The sequence below is a fragment of the Aphelocoma coerulescens genome, chromosome 1 (assembly GCF_041296385.1).
Source record: "Aphelocoma coerulescens isolate FSJ_1873_10779 chromosome 1, UR_Acoe_1.0, whole genome shotgun sequence".
Classification (NCBI taxonomy): Eukaryota; Metazoa; Chordata; class Aves; order Passeriformes; family Corvidae; genus Aphelocoma; species Aphelocoma coerulescens.
Window position 1 is genome coordinate 109,666,658 of NC_091013.1, and position 19,116 is coordinate 109,685,773.

At 36.8% G+C, this 19,116-nt stretch overlaps 1 protein-coding gene across 1 annotated transcript; it reads left to right on the forward strand.

The window, feature by feature from the left end:
- The first annotated feature begins 1,365 nt into the window (after positions 1–1,365).
- LIPI (lipase I) lies at positions 1,366–18,207 on the forward strand. Its single transcript, XM_069024383.1, has 10 exons — positions 1,366–1,616; positions 5,136–5,512; positions 7,077–7,185; positions 7,841–7,942; positions 8,960–9,049; positions 10,148–10,315; positions 11,745–11,837; positions 13,712–13,823; positions 14,178–14,351; positions 17,886–18,207. The coding sequence occupies exons 1-10, from the start codon at positions 1,568–1,570 to the stop codon at positions 17,971–17,973; spliced, it is 1,362 nt and encodes a 453-aa protein (XP_068880484.1). The 5' UTR covers positions 1,366–1,567; the 3' UTR covers positions 17,974–18,207.
- The last annotated feature ends 909 nt before the right edge of the window (positions 18,208–19,116 follow it).

Here is a 19,116-nt window from a genome sequence, read left to right on the forward strand (position 1 = left end):
TACCTGTTTGGTTTTAGTAGTGTTGATCTCTCCGTGCTTTGACTTGTGTACTGTAGGTGGAGTGCATGCTGAGGCTTCCTTTACTGGAGGTTTCTTTGGTGCACTAAGTTTTTGTTGTAACAATAACCTAAATTAAAAAGTAGGGAGAGGGAGGACTCTGCCATTACTTGTTTTAAGCAATATGTGTTGTCAGTAAAGCTGTGCTTTTGTAGTAATATTGGAGAAACTGTCAAAGATTTGAGACAACCGGGGAGTGCAAAGGAATTACAAGAGCTGCTATAGTGAACTTTACTCCAAACAAATGAAGAAATGGAAGCAAAAAATTAATTAAAGGTCATTTGTTGAGCCGAGTTGATTTTCATACCAGCACATACACCGCATCTTTTTTTCCTTGTGACTGCATTCAAAGTGGAAAAGACACCTTTGATGACACCTCCTAAAGGCCGTCTGTTGCAAAAACTTGTGCAGCACAGCTTTGATGAGCTGCTCAGATTCATAAGGCTGAAGAGACTGATCACTCAAAATTAAGTAATGAAACATAAACACACACACATCCCCTTAATTGTAGTGTAAGGAAACAAAGGAAACCTACACCTTATGTTTAGAAGAACTGTGAAGGACACACTATACAAAAAACCTTCCTAGAGTGCATTTACATCATACTTGAATGGTTATGGTATGTTTTTCTTTCTCCTGGACTGGAAATAATTGGTTCACAGATATAGGCAAACTGAGCATCCACACTTCACACATGAATAATGCAGGGCTTATCTGCCTCTTTGCCTCATCATAAACTTTAAAAACCTGTAGTCTGTACTCTTGTATTTACCCAGTGAAGTGATTTGTAAATAAATGAGCTTCATAAAAATAAGTATTTCTTCATTTCTTTTGCAGCCAGGATACAGAGGGAATGAGGTTAAAAAACACAGCAAATCAGTGTCTGGGTGAGGTTTGTGGGACTCTTAAGCTCCATCTCTCTGCCAGAGATGCTTTTGCAGACTGTCTCAGAATCTAGATTAGAGAATGAATCCTTGGAAAAGCTCAGATGATAATTATATGGAAAAATTAACTCTGGAGACACAGTTCTCAGAATTATTTTCAAGTTCTTACAGGAAGATCCTTTTGTCACCAGGATGACTTTTTCTTCTAGGTTCCTTTTGCCCATCTCAGTGCCACTAATTGCAATACAGTGACACACTCAAAACCCCCCACACTATGATCTTTAATGGGATGCACCACTAGTTACCCCACTTCCTAAACTCCACCCATGCAGGAGTTGTCAGCAATACATGACATCACTTGCTTACGTGTAAATCTGCTGAAAGCCAGAGAGGGAAATAGATTAAAAACCAGTCCCAACCCTCAAAGCCCAGAAACCACCCTACCCGCTGAAGTCACTCAATAGGAGGAGTCATAAGTTGCAGAAGCTTGACTACAGCTTTGCTTTCTGCTTCCTACTCACTCACTTCATTGGTGTCATTCAGTGGTGTTAGAAATCTAGCATAAGGAAACACTCAATTTGCCACTTTTCTGTGGATATTGCACATCACTTTTTCTCCACTTCCACATGCTGAAATTGTGTTTCTTCATCTGTTTGATATACTGGGTGAAATCAGGTAAGAACCATTAGCTTACTTGTGATGTAGAATCTTTGCGTTAATCAAACATTAAAAAAATTAATATTCCTTCATTTAAATTGGTCAAAAGATTAAAATAAAACCTTATTAATTATGCCTAATGGGGCAGATTATTAGTAAAAAGAATTCAATAACTTTGAAACTGAGACATGTTTTCATTTTAAAGTAAATAGAACCAAGCCTGATACTTTATCTCTGGCTGTACTTTGCCCAGAGACCTGCTCAGGTATGTGCACTTTGTACAAAGTAGATGTAATCATGAAATAGTCTTAATATACTAATGTGAGTTTATTTGTTATTACTGATTTGATAGGTGCTTAGATCTTCAAGTTATGTGTTACATTTTTAAATAGTAAAATTTAGTTACAAAAAAAGACTGTACACTGAAGATTTTCCCCTCTTCAACCACAGAAGACGATTAAAATGCTTACAAACATGAACAGGAAAGTTAAAATTATCCATTAACTTGCTTAAACTGAATGTGTAACATCCCAACGCCTACATGTATGTTTTGATTGTCCAGAAAAAAGTGAGTACTCCAACAAGGGTGCACAAAGGGCAGCTGGGTATTGCTTCCAGTATTCAGTGAGAAACAGGAGTTTGAAAAACTTCCCCCAATGACTCCTTGCTAAACAATTCAAAGTATTATATCTGTGAATCTGTTTGTAGGTCTTATCTAATTCCACAGAAAGACATAGTCATTTCATTTTTTTCTCTATTTACTTTTGAAAGAATAACTTCTGTCATTGCACAGCTGAGAGTAAACGAGTTGCTTTCCTTTGACATTTGCCAGCTAGTAAATAGGTTAGTCAGTTAAAATAATTTCCTTGTGATAGATTTCTCACTCCCATGGAACAGACTGTGTCTGGTTTATTTCACTGTCATTTCACTGGTTTTAGAAGAATTATCTTCTATTTCTACCAATCAAATGATTTAAAAAAAATATATTTAAAGGGATACAGAGCAATATTTTAGCATGAATCTTTTATATGTTAGATATGAAGGAGTGAATTTTAGGGGTCAGTGATTAAACTTGGATTTAAAGACCACATCAGGCAAAACTGAGAGTTTCATGTTGTACCTTTGAAAATATAATCAAGTGACTGGTTTTATTTCCACTTTGTAGATGAAGTTAGTGTAATGTAATTTATATTCTAGTTTTATTATCATATATAAATATATGAAAACTAGAAATCAAATGGGACACATATTGTTAACTTCTTAGTATCATGTCACATGCATGATATTTTACCAGGTTCTTGATTATTATTTTCACTAAATTCAAGTCCACTTCAGCCAAAAAACTTTCAGTTTCAGAACTTCTTGGATAAGTCCAAGTGATGAAATTAGTTGCCTTCCTGTATCACTAGTTAGTTAATAACCTGTCTGGTAATCTCAGTAAAATTTATGTATATTATTCAGTGTTTAAATGAGGAAAACAATGGTATTTATTTTGAAATATAATTCTGTCTTTTTCTGCATGTAATATTTGCAGTTACTGTCATAACATACATGATGATAGGCATGAAAGTTTTTTCTGGTCAATTTGCAGCAGGGAGTTTCAGTCTATTTTTAACACTCTGTATTTTCAAGCCTGCTCTGGTTTGGACTATATCCAATGGTTTTTTGTGATGTCCTGTTGAGAGGTGACCAATCTAGTCCTTGTGATGACTGAAGCGGCCACCTAAAAACAGAGGCTAGACAAGAATAAGGGAATAAAGGTAGGTATTTATTTGAAAGGCCTTCAAAGGTACCCCCTGGGGACCCAGAGGCTACTGCCAAAATGGACCCCAAGATGGACGACAGGTCACGAGTTCTTCACACTTTTATAGGTTTGGTTCATTTGCATATCAGAGTTAGTTCTCCAATTAAAGCTTCAGTTAATGATGTAATTTCCCCAAGCTTGACCTCTGCTTTAGGGGCTTTGGTTTACACATTTTGGGCCTGGGACGGTCTGGGTGTCCTTGGAGAACAGGCATGAGAGAGCAGAAGTTAACAGGCTAAGGAAACTTCAGAGTTACACATTAGGCAGTACAGGATTTGAAAAACATGAAAGTTAAAACCTAAGGCATCACTTGGAGATACATGGTTTGGCATTAGAGGTGATTGGTCTAGTTCCCTAAATTAGTGAATTTTGCCTTTCGTGCCTTTGCAGCATCTTTACTGCACCTGGAGTGCCATAATTCACATTGTTTATCTTTGCTTAGACCTGAACTGTAGTACTGAACACATATTTCAGATACCTTGTAAGCCGCCCACACTTGGCTTTTGCAGTTTTATAAAGGGGTGCAGGCTTGCTGTCCATCTCAGAAGTGGTGGATTTGGTTCTGCCTGTGACCTGCCCGCTGGGAAAAGGAGAAGAGCTAGAACTGCTTCTCTTACGATTCAAAAATCTGAGAAATTCAAGTTATTTTTTTATACTATTCTAAAGGAACTAAGAAGGTACTATTTTCCTTCTCACTTTTGCTTTCTAGAAGATGACTTGTTTTGCAAAGACTTTAATGATAGAAGACTTGAGAATGGTGCCATCAAGTACCAGAGAGACAAAAGTCTTGTGTAAAATAACGTAGCCCACTAGAAGTCAAGAGATGGGCCCAGATTTTCCTGGCCAGAAACCAGCTAACACCATAACAAAGTTTAAGAGGCCACAGCAGAAGAACTGTGACAGGTGTTGGTGTTCTGCCCAGAGTCCTGAAGTGGTTTATCCACACAATGTGACCTCAGAGGCCAAAAGATATTTTTAAAGTGTGAACTTTGGATGTTGATAACCAGATGGGGAGAAGTTTCATCTTTTTAGACTCTTTTGAAATCTCCATCCTCTTGTTGACAAGCTTAACCTGGTACACCCTAACTGTGCAAGAACAGACAGAAATTCTAAATCCTACTGTTTGTCTTGTGCCATTATGTACACTGACCTTAATTCTTATTTTTTCCACCTCAAACAAGATCTTTTGTTTCTTCTGTCTTTGTTTCTTGGTAATGGTGTCGTTATGGTGATCCAAAGCTAGGAAAGGGTTCTGGTTTATCCCTGTATTGTCAGGCAGCTATTTCTTATTGCTAGATCAAGCAAATAAGGTCTAAGGATTGGCAGCACTGCCACTCTGGCCCAAAGAGGAAGAAACAACCACAACAGCCTTCCTGTTTATATAACACACACTTGTGAAAAAATTCTGAGAACCTGCATTCGATGGTGAAATAAAGGATCTTATCAACACAGACTACTAATTAGTACCTATAAGGAGAAACTACACTGTTCAGGAAAAATTAGGGTAATTTCGCATTTGAAGGGTTCAGAGGAGCATAGTGGTATCTGCAGAGGCATTAGTTAAACTGTTGCTCCTTGTTCAGTGCATGTTTTGACACCTCAATCCAAAGGTCAAGAGTGAAGAAAATAGAAGTTGTCCACTTTCAGCAGAAGGAGATATGAAAAGTGAAGAGGTGGTATTTCAGGTAGTCCAACTCATCAAATGACTGTCTTAACATTTTCATCTTTTTCAGATGAGGAACAAAAATGTCCCGAATTTACAGATCTTAACATAGGCAATGCTTTGTCTGGAACAGAACTCCATGTTCAGCTGCTCCTATACACAAGGGAAAATCAAAATTGTTCAGAGAGACTCATTGAACACAACGTTACTGCATCTGAGTACCTTAATACAACCAAGAAAATTGTCTTTGTTATTCATGGCTTCAGGCCAACAGGATCTCCTCCAGCATGGCTGGGTGACATGAAGAAGCTTTTACTGTCTTCAGAGGATATTAATCTCATTATAGTTGATTGGAATCGTGGTGCTACCACTGTGAATTACATAACTGCTGTGGAAAACTGCAGAAAAGTTGCAGAAATACTGAAGAATTATGTTGACCAGATGCTGGTAAGGCAGAGCGTTGCATCTGTTCTGAATAAGTTTAAAGAGCATGGTTTGAGTGGGAGTGGATATTCAAAATATATCTATAGAGAAGTCCAGTGAACAATATCAAATCACATTTCTTTATAAAGGTATTACTAACCTTATATGCAGTTATTATTGCACATATTTAACTTCACCTGAGTTCTTACTTGCCTTTCACTGAAATGTGCCTGAAAGTGCATCTTATTTCTTGAACCAGCTGGAAGTTTTAGGTCTTCTGGAAAGAGTAAATTCACCAGTGGGGAGAAGAAGGGAGAGATGTTCAAATAGTATGCGGTGCTAACATTTTACAAAGGCATTGCACTACCCTTTTCACTATTAATCTACTATAAATAGAGATTTTAAATGAGAAGTAAACCACTGGCAAAGATATAAATATTAATTCCAAAGTGGTATTAACCTCTTGTCTCTAGAGGCAGTTGCTGAAACAACAGTTGATGCCAGTGGTCTTAACTGGGCTTCAGATTTATTGCTTGATCAAATGAACAAAGCATGTTATGATGTTATTTTTGTCATTGTCTGATTTGTCACTTGAATTTTCATCTTTTCTCACCACTTATTTCTCAGCCATTCTCAGAAGTTTTGCATACTGTGCAGTAAAAAAATACTCACTTGGAATTTGAGAAAAAACATCCAGCATATTGAGAAGGACTGAGGTGAAAGGAGAGAAAGCCTATCAGAATCTGTCCTCTGGGACTAGATACAGCGATAGCAATTTGCAATTATGCCAACAGTAGATTTGTTGTTATGGAATAAAAAAACTAAATAGGACTATAAAGGAGAATCTCCAAGTTAATTGCTGTTTACAGATCTGCCTGGCAAACAGTGACAGTGACAGTCCTGAAAGTGGTGGGAGGGGTGTCTGTAGTGTTCCACAGCTATTGCCTTCACACTTACAAGCTGTTGTGAGGCCTTTGTTAATTTATTTTACAGCATATTAATATTCCAGATCCTGTGTGTCACCCCATCATTTTGCAGGGATTCCAACTTGGTCCACTGACATTGTTTTAGAGTTCTTCAGTAGGTTTTGGTTTGGGTTTTTTTGAATACTGCCTGCTTTTAGAATGGGCATTTTAAAGTGTGCATTTGGGTACCATTATTCAGCAGTTGTGTGGAATAAGTATTTGTTAATGGTATTATGTTTTTAATTTATTTTATTGGAAGGATAAAGCAGGGCAAGATTTTTGTTTCCTCATTCATAGTTTTGGGTCACCTTTCTTATATCTGATAAATGTCTTCCTCTTCCCTTCCCTGCTCCCCTTCTAACTAGTGTGACATTTCAGGAGAAATGTGACTTGAACTTCCTTTTTACATTTTTCTTGTTAAAGAATTTCGTAATTACTACACTTTAACTAGTATAGAATTGCAAACTGAAAGGAACTTTGTAATTTCCATTTGTTTTTAAAGCTAAAAGGTTAGAAATATAACTTACAGTACTGAGAAAAAATGAAAACTAAATCAGTCTAGTGATTTCTGTTCGGTTAATTATGTGTGTGACTATGGCTTTGGTGTTTTTTCCCCCTGCTAGGTGGATGGAGCTTCTCTTGACTCTGTGTATATGATTGGAGTCAGTCTTGGGGCTCATATAGCTGGTTTTGTTGGCCAGAAGTATAATGGCAAACTTGGCAGAATTACAGGTAAGGCTTTTAATCCCAGTGCACATATTCTATTGTACCTTGTATTGTTGTCAGAGCACTGAGACATCGACAAACGAGAACTGAATATTTAATGACATACATGAGGAAAAATATAGCCCTGATAGCAGTTCAGGAAATTGGGAAAGTCTGCCTTCAGGAAATAAATTACAGATTAAATTTTCCAACCTGGTTACCTCTAGTCTCTCAAATGAAAATTGAGTGCTACATCTAAAAGCCACTTAAGTGAAATGATATGCTACCTGAGTGTCTGACTAGTTGTGTTCTGGTGGTGAGAGCAGTTATATTGTGCATTTTGGTTTTATGAAGTGTATCATAGATCTGGTATTTTCTGGGGAAAAGGACAAAATGAATTCTCTTGATTTGATCCCCAATGCTGTTGATTTATAGTCATCTGAATAAATGGGAGATGAGCACATCTAGTTAGGGAGAGAGAGAAAGTCATAGATATGGGTTGATCAGTCTTGTAGTAGGAATCTTTGCTTTTCTTAACAATTTAACGAGAAGAAATGTGCTATTTTTTAAATTTTATGTCAGGAAAATGAAGAATCACTGCTGAATAATGCTCAGATGTTGGTCTTTTATATATCTGCGGAAGGAGCCCAGGATTTATGATGCAAATATTGTTTTTATTTAGGTCTGGATCCAGCAGGCCCTTCATTCGCTGGAGAACCACCAGAGCAGAGACTGGATCCTACTGATGCACAGTTTGTGGATGTAATCCATTCAGATAGTGATGGTAATGACATAGCCTTGACTTGCCTATTTCAGCTGGAGGAAAGGCAGGAAAGCAAAAGAGAAGGGATCTCAGTAACATCCAAGTAGTGCTGCAGGAGTATATTTTGTGTTACCATGAACATTCTTTTGCTGTGCAAGTGTATATGAACACAGAGGCTGCAAGCACATGGTTATCACTGAATTAATCCCTTCTGAGACAGCCAGACTCTGCTGTATCAGCTTAGTACACCACAGAACCACTGCTTAAAATTGTAAAGTGTGTTACTGTAAGGTTAAAAAGAAGAACACTTGAAAGTCTGCTTCATCTATGCTTTAATCTGGTTTCATTTCTTCCTTAAAAACCGTAAGTAATCCTTTCACACCACAGTTGTCCCATTATTTGTATAGTTTCATATCAGTTTCTTTAGTAATATTAAAGATTAAGCATTTTAGTTTACAAATTTGTATATGAGGCTGTACAGTACCAATTTTTGTAATGTTCCTATTATGTGAATAAAGATAATGTGTGGTAAAAAGGAAGGTAGGTCAGATTGAATTAACTCTTACTCATGGCATTTTGCTTACTTTTATAGGACAGATACAGATTTTCTTACTTTGATTTGCTAATATTCAGAATCCAATGTCCTGCAAAAAATGGAAAATTGTACTCTAATGAAAATTGCATTGGGAAAGAATTTTGGTTCCTGGAGAGAATATGAATTTCATAAATTTATTTACGTAAATAATATCTCAGTTACAGCTGTTTCTGTTCATTCCCTTTTGTAGCAGTAGGAATCTTACACAATTTTGTATACATTTGTGTACAGTATTTTACATATATAATCTTCTTAAGAAGAAAAAACCCCTTGAATTTATCTCATAGTATGAGATAAATTTGGATTTACGGTACAAAAAGAATGGTATACTTGCAAAAATTTTCTTTAAGACCTCTGTGGTTTTTGGAGTGAATGTGATGATAAATAAGTGCCTTCATAATTCTGTTTATGGTTTTTTTCATTCATTATGTTTTTTTCTTTAGTACTAGGTTTCAAGAAGCCTTTAGGAACCATTGATTTCTATCCAAATGGAGGAATGGATCAGCCTGGTTGTCCAAAAACATTATTTAGTGGTAAATAAAATTATGTTTATTTAATGAGAAAAAAAGTTCAAGATCAAATCAAAAAGGGTTAAATTGAATTGAATGTACACTGCACTTCATCAGTGATATGGAAGCTGAGACTGTATTCTTTCTTTTCCATCCCTGTGCAGCAAAAGAAAAATAATAAAGATATTTGAAATAATCTTGCTATAACATATATATCCCATCATATCATTAATATTGGTGTGATGGAATTATGCTACTGTATTATATATATAACCTGAAAATACTGATCATGTTTTTCCATGGTTATATAGGTCAAGGCATGGGGGAAGGTGTTTGTGTCCCTGTGGTTTGGGCAGGATTCCTTGCATATGACATGGAAGGCAAGGTTTCCACATCCCCCCTGTGTTTTAGGTTCCTCCTGGCTGGAAATGATGAGCAAGGTTTTGGTTTTGGAAATGTCTTTTAGGTTGTAGGATGAAAACAGTTTTATGAAATGATCTTTTGATGAGGAATTTTTCTTATTTCAACCTCCATGAATCGTAGGCAAGGTTGCTGGCAATTATTTTTGTTTACTCTTTGTGGATATGTTTGTTCCTGTCAGTGTTTCCCATTACTAATCTGCACAGTGCTGCTACCAGTTAGAGCTGCTGCAAAGGCATAAGACTTCCACTTGTGTTTCTGTGAGTATGGGAGAATCCCTTAAGCCAGCATCATCTTCATCTCTACAATTCCCATAGTTTGCTTTGTCAGGAAAGGAAGGAATTTATTTTCCCAGACAATTAGAGAGAAGAATCTCTGAAGTGTTCCTCATGGTAATTTTTTTTTGCCAAAACTGTCACTCAGAGAGTGGTAAAGCACTGGCACAGGTTTCCCAGGAAAGTTGTGGATGTACCACAGGATGAGCTGTGGAAGTGTTCAAGGCCAGGTTCGATTGGGCTTTGAGCAACCTGGTCTAGTGGAAGGTGTCACTGCCCAAGGTAGAGGGGTTGGAACAAAATGACATTTAAAGTCCTTTCCAACCCAAACCATTCTGTGATTCTACTTTTACAACACCTTTTTTTCATTAATAGAAATTATTACATATTCTTTTTATATTTCTTTTTTTTTTTTGTTTCCCTGAAGGATTTAATTATTTTAAATGTGACCATCAAAGATCTGTCTTCCTCTTCTTATCATCTTTGAAAAGCAAGTGTGACATAATAACATATCCTTGTGACTCTTACTTGGATTACAAGAGAGGAAAATGTGTTGATTGTGATGCTTTCCAGCCAATGTCCTGCCCAGTACTGGGTAAGTGTTACCATATCTCTTCTGGGCTGGGTGAGATTTCCTGGGAAGTCAAAGTACTGCTTTTAAAGTAGTTTAAAGTTCATGGGTTTGTCTACTTTATAGTTACCTCTGCTAGGCACAGGTGCTGAACGTTCCTAATCTTTGGTCTCTATGCTTTCCAGTGTGGAATGGATTCAGTGTTTCCCCTTTCTAGAGAGAAACTGCTTGTACTTAGTTCATCACTTCAGGCTTTAAGAGTGTCTTATGATCCCTAGAGTACCTGTGGTTCCTATTTAAGAGTAATAATGTTTACAGCAACTTCGTGGTTTCTCTGGCTCTTCCTTTGGAATCAAGCTTTTATTTGGAGGGGATTTTAGTTGTTTTGGGGGTTTGTTGCTTTTAGGGAGGATCTGGGTGCAGCTTGAAAAGAGCTACAATTTTCTGAGCATTTCCTTGTTGGCAGGCTTTACTTTAGAATGAAATTTTAAAAATACATAACTAGAAGCTAACTTTCAACTTGTGTCTTGTCTTTTTTTACATCCTTATACAAGGGTGTGCGCCCTATATTAATTAATCAGTTTTGAAGAAAAAGCATAGATAGACAGATCTGTGTGCTATTTTATAAAAAACCTCAACCATAATGAGCCTTTACAGCAGGATAGAAAGACTCCAGGACTTCCCCAGCATGGTTATTAGCCATGCCTGATGCACTTGGACAGAATGCCCAAGGAAGAGGTCGAGAAATATTTCCCCAGTCAGCTGCTGAGTCTGGGAACTGAGTGGGGATGCAACACCCTTCTGCTGCAATCTTTCCTGCTTCCTGCTTTGCAGTGGCAGCTATGCAGCCTGGAATTAGCCCTCCTCATCCAGTCTAGGTAGAGAGATTAACAGGGGGAGAATAGCATCATCCATTCTAGAAACAAGGACTGTTATCAAGCCCCAAAGACAATAATCATGGAATTGTATAATTTTCCTTCTACATTAAATCCATAAGCCTAGGGATGATGCAGAGTATTTTAGATTTGATTAAACAATATCTACAAATAGGCTAAAGAATTGAAAAATATTTAATGATTCAAAAGAAAGAAAGGAAAGCTGTCCTGTGAGAGGTCTCTGCAAATATGTGGGCTATGTTTTTGGATTTGTTTTTGTTACCTCTGCAGGAGTCTGTGTAAAAGCACTACTTTTTGGAGTTAGTATCTAGACTAAAGAGGTTATTACTATTACATTATGATAATTTTAGTGATACTAATATATTAGAGGAATGAAATACTTGCATACTACAGTCTGTTATACTCAGAGGATTCCTTCATTTTTCTAGTCAGTTTTTTTTCTCAGAGGATATTTAGGAAAATTAAAGCCAAATTTTTGTGAGTTTTTTTGTGTAATTATATGTGTATCATGATTTTACTAAATGTCTGAAATTGAATATTTAAACTTTGAATTTCAGGTTATCATGCTGATAGATGGAAAAAACTGTTGATACCATATAGCTCACCAACAAAAGCTTATTTTGATACCTCGGACCAAGACCCGTTCTGCAGTGAGTGACTAAATACATACATAAAACCTCTTTATAAAAATGTATGACTTATTTTTTAGCTGATCTGGAGTGATCTGAGGCATGTTAAAAGTAGCAAGTTAGTGTGAGCCACTGTAAAATGATGTAAAAAAACATGAGCTAGGGGTTAGTTCACAGACTGGAAGAGGAATGATGGTGGCAGAGGAAAAAGTAATACTGTGTAAACGGGAAAGAAATGTAACTTTAAAAGTAGTGGGATGGACTGCCAAGAGGAAGAAGGAAGACAGAAAATGAGAAGCAAGTGGGAAGGCAAAAGCTGGATTTATAAAACCTGCTTAGAGGGATTGATGCTCCCGTTTTCAGAGAGCAGGAAAGGGAGCCGAGACTGCCTTGGGTGGTATCACGGTGTCCCGCAGTGGTAGGGAGGAGAAGAGAGATCCAACAGGCAGGAATTGTGCACCAAGATTCCTTTATTTAATTATTTTACAAACTCTTTTATAGACTTTTTTCTTCATAGTCTAATTGGTCAAAGGATCAGCCACCCCTTGGGGTGATTGGCTAAAATCCTAAAACATCCATTGTCAAAATATTTTTCTACGGTACTATAAACAAGGCTTTGCAAGGTCGCAGGCGTTCATAGTTTATAGAACTCTGCTAATCTCTTCGTGAGAGAGAAAAGTATCTCACGGGACTGGAAAGAAGCAAGAGAAATTCTTGCTACCAGCAATATTGTATCTACAGGGTGCGGAACAAAAAGAGACTCCTCTATGTTCCACCCCCGGAGGAGATCACCCCACAGTCAACTAAAGCTACTCCATGTCTCCCCAGGAGTAAAACAGTGACTGCTTCAGAGTTATATTCTGTGGGAATGAGCTCTCATGTGCATGGCTGCACAGTTTAGATATCTACCTATCCATATAGGTCCATCCTAGATTCTCATCCAATTTCTGTTTGTATTAAAAGACTTCAGCACCCTGAACAAGTGCAATACACATTTCTAATTAGTTATGTGTGAGTTCTTTGATTTGAGATATGGGGATAGGCTTATAAGGAATTCATGTGAAATTAGGTTCTCCCGTTAGTTTTGTCCATCATCTTGGCAAGTTTTGTGACCAGGGACACATGGTCCCAGTCATGCTTGCTGTCATCACTGTATCTTCCAAAGGATTGAGGAGAGGTGAATGAAGTGATGGATTTTACATATATTTTTTACATAAAATTTACATAAAATAACTCCTCTTCTCAGTGTCTTTCAACTCAACCCAAACTGTTACTACTGTTCTCCCTTGCCCCTCTCTGGTGCTGATAGAAGGGAAAAAAGAGGGAGAAAAATATTATCAAAGATAGGAGGAGACACATGGAGCAGAATAAGAAATACTGTAATGACAGTATAAATTTAAGGGAAAATATGCAAAATCAAGAAGAAAAAAGTATGCAAACTCAAGAAGGAAAATAAACCAGTCTGAAAAATGTGTATTTATTAATTAAAGCCTTAATTCTTAGATAATTGGAAACCTGAGGAAACAGAAATGAACAAAAGGTCTTAAAAAGAAGTGAAATTGTAAACTTGAACAAGACAAGGCCTCATATGAGGGCTGGTCTTTTAGGAGAGAATGGTAATAAGCAATATGCCAAAAAATAAAGAAAGTTTTAATTGGTGTCCTGACTGGGAGTGGTAAAGGTGTGTGGTTCCAATACTGTGATGGCTACAGAAGGCCAGGTCAGGGTTTCTGAGGGCACAGGGCAGGTCAGGAGCAGGTCAGTTTTTATTCTCCTTTGAACTGGTAGCATAAAAGTTGAGTCACTATTCCTATCATCTACCAGTGAATAAGTTGAACAGGGTTTCCTGTTGAGATCATTCTTTGATGCTTATGATTTCCTATTTCTTTATGCAGTGCATAACTACTTACTGGACATTACTACCTGGAATAAAAGCATTCGGAGAGGTTTCATTAAAGTTAAAATATCAGACTATGCTGGAAACACAGTAGAGTCACAGATGAATAGGTATGTTTTGCTTTGTCTTCAAATCTTTTTTTATCACTTTATGGGGCTAATTTGCTGAGTTTTCTAAACCTCTTAGCTTCTTAGCTTGTAAGTTGAAAAACTATCCTGAGTTTGTTAAGACTTGGCCATGGCATCATTTCCTGGTTGTGGCTCAGTGTCAGGGCAATGCCCTCACACTGAAATGATCCTTTTTCCAGGTCCTTGCTTGGTACTGGTTTGAATCCTGTTCCAGGTGTCCTTGTTCTGAATGCTCAAAGTTGATACATCTCACAAGATTTCCCAGTTTAAAAATAATGCTTAGCAACAATGACTATTACTCAGATAACAAAAGTCTGACTAAATATTTTTCTTTAGTGAAGCTTCAACATTTCAGCAATATAAAAGAGTCAAAATACTAACTGGATTTCACCAAGACATTGAAAAAATAGCAAAAATTTCCTTGACCTTTTCTACGAAGACTTTGATAGGCCCAAAACACAAGCTTAGGATTCTTCAGATGAAGCTGAAATCTCTCAATAACCCAAAAAGGTGAGTGTTTTTCATGTATCACAGCTGGGTATCAACTAAGATACTCAGGATGTTTTCTCAGTAACGTGTATTTCCCTGCATTAATTTTTTTAATTGCATATTCCTAAGTGCATGAATATTCTTCTCATCCTCCTGATGATCAAATTTGTCTTGTGGAAGAGCTGCTGTGTACATTAACATTTAGTGCACAGCACCTTGTAGATGGAGGTGTCACATATATTGTCACAGCTGTGCTTTCAAGGACCAGCCTGACTTACACCTGCATGGTGTAACTCCCCCTCCTCAACTTCTCCCCCATAGGATAAATTTTATTAAGCAATTTTCTGATTTTACTCATGTGTCTGTACATAGCTTTTCACACTCAGGTGTGAAATGGAGCACTTCAGCTGCTTGTGTGGCTGGAATAGTTTATCTGTTCTTGTTGATGAAGGTAAAGTTCTTCTAAAACCAGAACACAGTCTGTGTCTGCTTACACTTAAAATTAAATAATCTGCATTTTTTTTTTTTGTAATTGAGTGTAATTAATAAGCTTTTATTAATTCTAGTTTAAAATATTTCAGCAGTGTTACCGTACGTTCATTTTTTAATTCTCCAAATTTACTTGTACAGTAATACTAGCAACTAAATTTTGCATTTGCATCTTGTGAAAAAAATTTTGCATTTGCATCTTATTACATGGAATAGCTAAGAAATATACAGGAGTAGCACAAGTACTTTATTTGAGAGTTGTTAATTTGTTTCTTATGAAAAAAGATTCAAGAACTTCAGAATTTAAAATAAAAACCTAAAAATGCTTATCAAATAAGTAATAACAAATGAGTAATGAGTGAGAGTAATATTACAATACTTAGTAAGTCTTAAGTCAGTATATTTTATTAACTTGAGATATAACATTTGAGGATTCCTTATATGGTGTATGATAATAGCCTAGTAGGAATTGGATATGATACTTTGCAAAACTTATGAAACCTTCTTAAGTTAATCTATTTTAGATTTACTGCGAAAGAGGAGGAGGTGGATGGGAGAGACTTAGGAAGAAACAAAACACTCAGTAATCAAAATAGTACCCCAGAAAGTACCTACATTTGACTGTATTAACTTATTGAAAGCCATAAGTTTCAAGCTCTCAGGTGAAAATGGCATGATTTTATTTGAAAGCATTTGGTGATGAGAGAGGGTGAAAAGTTCTAAATCATATTCCAATTTTTTTTCTCAGCCCAATGGTGATAAATCAGAAGATATATTTCATGTAAGCCTGTCAGCAGTTGGGACTTTCTCAGATAATGATCTAGCAAGCAAACAAGAGAGATTTTCCGTGAACAGCCCTTACTGGGTTTGAGTTTTCATTCCTGTTAGTCTGACTCTTGTCAGTTTAAAAGTAAGATGCACTTGAGATGCTTTAATATAGGATCCACTAAAGTCCTTCATGTGGATCCTCATCAGATTGCAGCTGTAGAGGCATGTTAGATACTTCTAGAGAGCAGTGAAAAATACTCTATTGAATCAGCATGTGAAGGTAATTTAAATGCAGATGTTACAGTGCTATTGGTTGGTATAATTACCTAATTGCTCATTATAATTATAACTACCTATATTTACCTTATTTACACATAATTACAACAATTACTTGAATACAGGATGATCAACCAGAAACTGCATTAAAAATATTTAAATTATTCTTAACAAAGAAGTAGATAAAAGCCAGGGGACAGATGCAGGGATAAAAGACAATAGGAGTCTCAGTCTCCCCAGGTCTGGGTTAATAGCAAACTGTGGGAGTTTGGGGAGTATCACTGACAATTGTCTGCTGGGCTGGTCCACTGTTCACACACATGGTGTGTGAAAATGGGAGTGCTGAAAGGTACACATAATTTTCATACTCTTCTTCTGATCCCTGAGATAAATAATTTCTGCTCACCAATAAAACCAGAAAGCTTTGCTAACTTGTGCATGTCCATGTGTCAGTCATCCTAAAAAAGCTTGTGAATCTGTCAGTCAGTTCCAACTCAATCGATGGGGAAGGTGAATGTCTCAAAGATACTTAGCCCAGACACCTCTGGGGTTTTTTGAGCAAAACAAGAACAGAGATAATAAAAAGAACACCTTGTAAATACCTCTACTGAACAAGTGTGGCATGCTCATGCTTTTTAGTAGACAGCAGAGAAGACAAATGGGGTCAGGGATTAAAAAAGCCTCACCTAACAAAAACATTATTTTGTGTTTTGCTCCTTATTGGTGAATCTGCCCCCTGCTCAGGGCTACTCTCCTGTGAGGCTTTCCTGTTACTCAGGAATCATGATGGAGATGGATTGCACTCCAAATGAGATAAAATATGTTGGAAAACATAAGCTTTTATTTCTAGAATTCGGCATTATGGTTTGGCTGTTTCCTCCCCTGTGGTTAGATATAAATAATAACACAAAAATACTATAATAGTGAAACATTGAATTCAAATCAAAACAAATTGTTGATGAAAGACTGGATGAAATTCTATGCTTTGCATTATACAGAACACCAGAATTTGTCTTGATCTTCTTAGTCATAAAATTACTGTCATAACTCTGGGAGACCTTAAAAGGTGTCATATTCTTAAGTAGAAATCTGACAGTCCTTTCACATACAGACAGGTTGGAAATCTCATAATAATAGGCAACAGCAGAAATGCCTGGTGGGCTGTTCTCTCCTTTTTCTGTTTGACTGTGTTCTACCTCCCAGGCCGAGGTGAACTGTGTGGTATAGCCACATCTATGAGTTCAGAGCAGTAGAGAAGATAATTTTAAATAAAATAAATCTCATATCTTGTATGGTATGGAGGTGCCATTGGAGGGTATGTCAGTCATTTGCCTGTTCAAACCAGCTCTCCCCATACATTACAACAGTGCATGAAAAGTAGGTCTGTGACCTGCCTCTGCCCTAAAAGGCTGAGCATTTGTGTTGACCTCAAAAAGCACGATTTTCATGTATATATGGCTCCCTTTGTGACCTCTTTAAGTGTTCATATAATATTAGTCAGCTGTGAGTTTTCTGGATGTTTAGAAGAAAAATTTCTTGCATTAAACTTTCTTACACATGCTGTCATTGCAAGTGAAAGAGAAAATATTATGATGTGGTTCTTTACTTTCTCCTGTGAAATAAAAGCAGAGAAATTTTCCTACCTGTGGATTTCAAAATAAATTATTCAGGCCCTTTACAGGAGTTAACAGGAGTTGTGCAGATATTGGGTCATTCTGCTAAAGAGTTAATTTGAAGATTATTAGCTGTAATGGATGAAATTCTGCGTCTTTGTACTTTAGAGTAGTGTGGTACACTTTGTACCATCCAGCTGATGTTTGGTTGTTTTTCAGTCTGCCAAAGCTACTCTAGGAATGCATGAAATAGGGTATAAACTTAGACAAGGAGACACTTCTTGTCCTGAGTACTGTCTCTGAGAGCTGATAAATACTGGAGGTTTAATAATTCAAACACTGGCATATTTCTCTGTTAAAGTTAACATTTTCTGTTGTGTAATTTTTTTTTCTTTTTCTGCTTTTGTAGGCTGCAGCTGTGCAGATACGATTTTGTACTGATGGAGAACACTGAACTGACCTTCAAACCTATCCCTTGCTCTGAGAGGGGTGCATGAAAAAGAGAGCTACTACTAACCTAATTTCTCTGAAAGCAGTGACATTTTGATGCTTCCTCAGGATAAAGACTGCAATGAGAAAGGAAATGAGATAAGCTAGATTTATTTTCAAGAATCTACCTGATAATATGCATTACTTGCTCTGAGTGCCTTATGCTTAAATTAATTGAAAAATTCAGACATGTATGTGTTTGGAAAATTATTTGAGTAAAGTAAATGTATCATGGTGGAGAACATGCAGTGGCCTGGTCATTATTATTTGTTAGCAATGAAGCAACTACTGAATTAAATATGAATTATCTGCATAATCCTGGCACATTATTTGTCATACATATATTTAAATATTTATTATTTGTAATGGCTTTTACATGGAAACATAATGATCTGTCTACTAAGTGAATTTAATACACTGTACATGTGATCTATGGATCTAATACACAACAGTTTTGCTGTGCTGTGTTCACTGGATAAACGAATTCACATTTTCTCTTTATGTAATGTCTCAGTGTGAGAAGTGGAACAATAACATTTGTGAGCACAATTGTAAATTTTCCAATTTGAATCTGTTGTCTTTGTGCTCATCGTAGAGGAATGCTATTGCAGACATTAAGATTTTTTTTAAAGGAGAGCTATGGACAGGGTAATGTTGTTTCAGATACAAAGTATTTCTAAAGTCTAGTCTGAGGAGAATAACCTAGAAGTGAAATAAATGTATTTTCCTTTTGTTTCTGTTTGGGTCTCTTGGAATTAGAGCTGCTGCTCGGGTTGAGACTGATGACAGCTTTCCACCTATTGAGATGTGAGCAGGAATAAAGGCTACATAAAGAATCCCTCCTCCAGTTCAGAAAAAATGTTCTCTTGTCCCAGACTGCCTTTCCTGATGGAACTGATTGGAGGACAGATGGGTGTATTTTTCTACTGTGAGGCTGTTTTATGTGTTCAATACTGGTTTCTCATGCAAATGCATCCCATACACATTATCCATTTCCTTTCTTTCCTGTGCCCTCTCTGTTCCTATGCTTGACAGCAATGCTTGGTTGAAACTATTAACCAATTTCATCTGAATGTCAGTGGAGTGGGATGTCCAAAACCTGTGAATTGTATGTTTTGTTGCAAATCAAAAGCTGGGTTGTAAGGAAGATG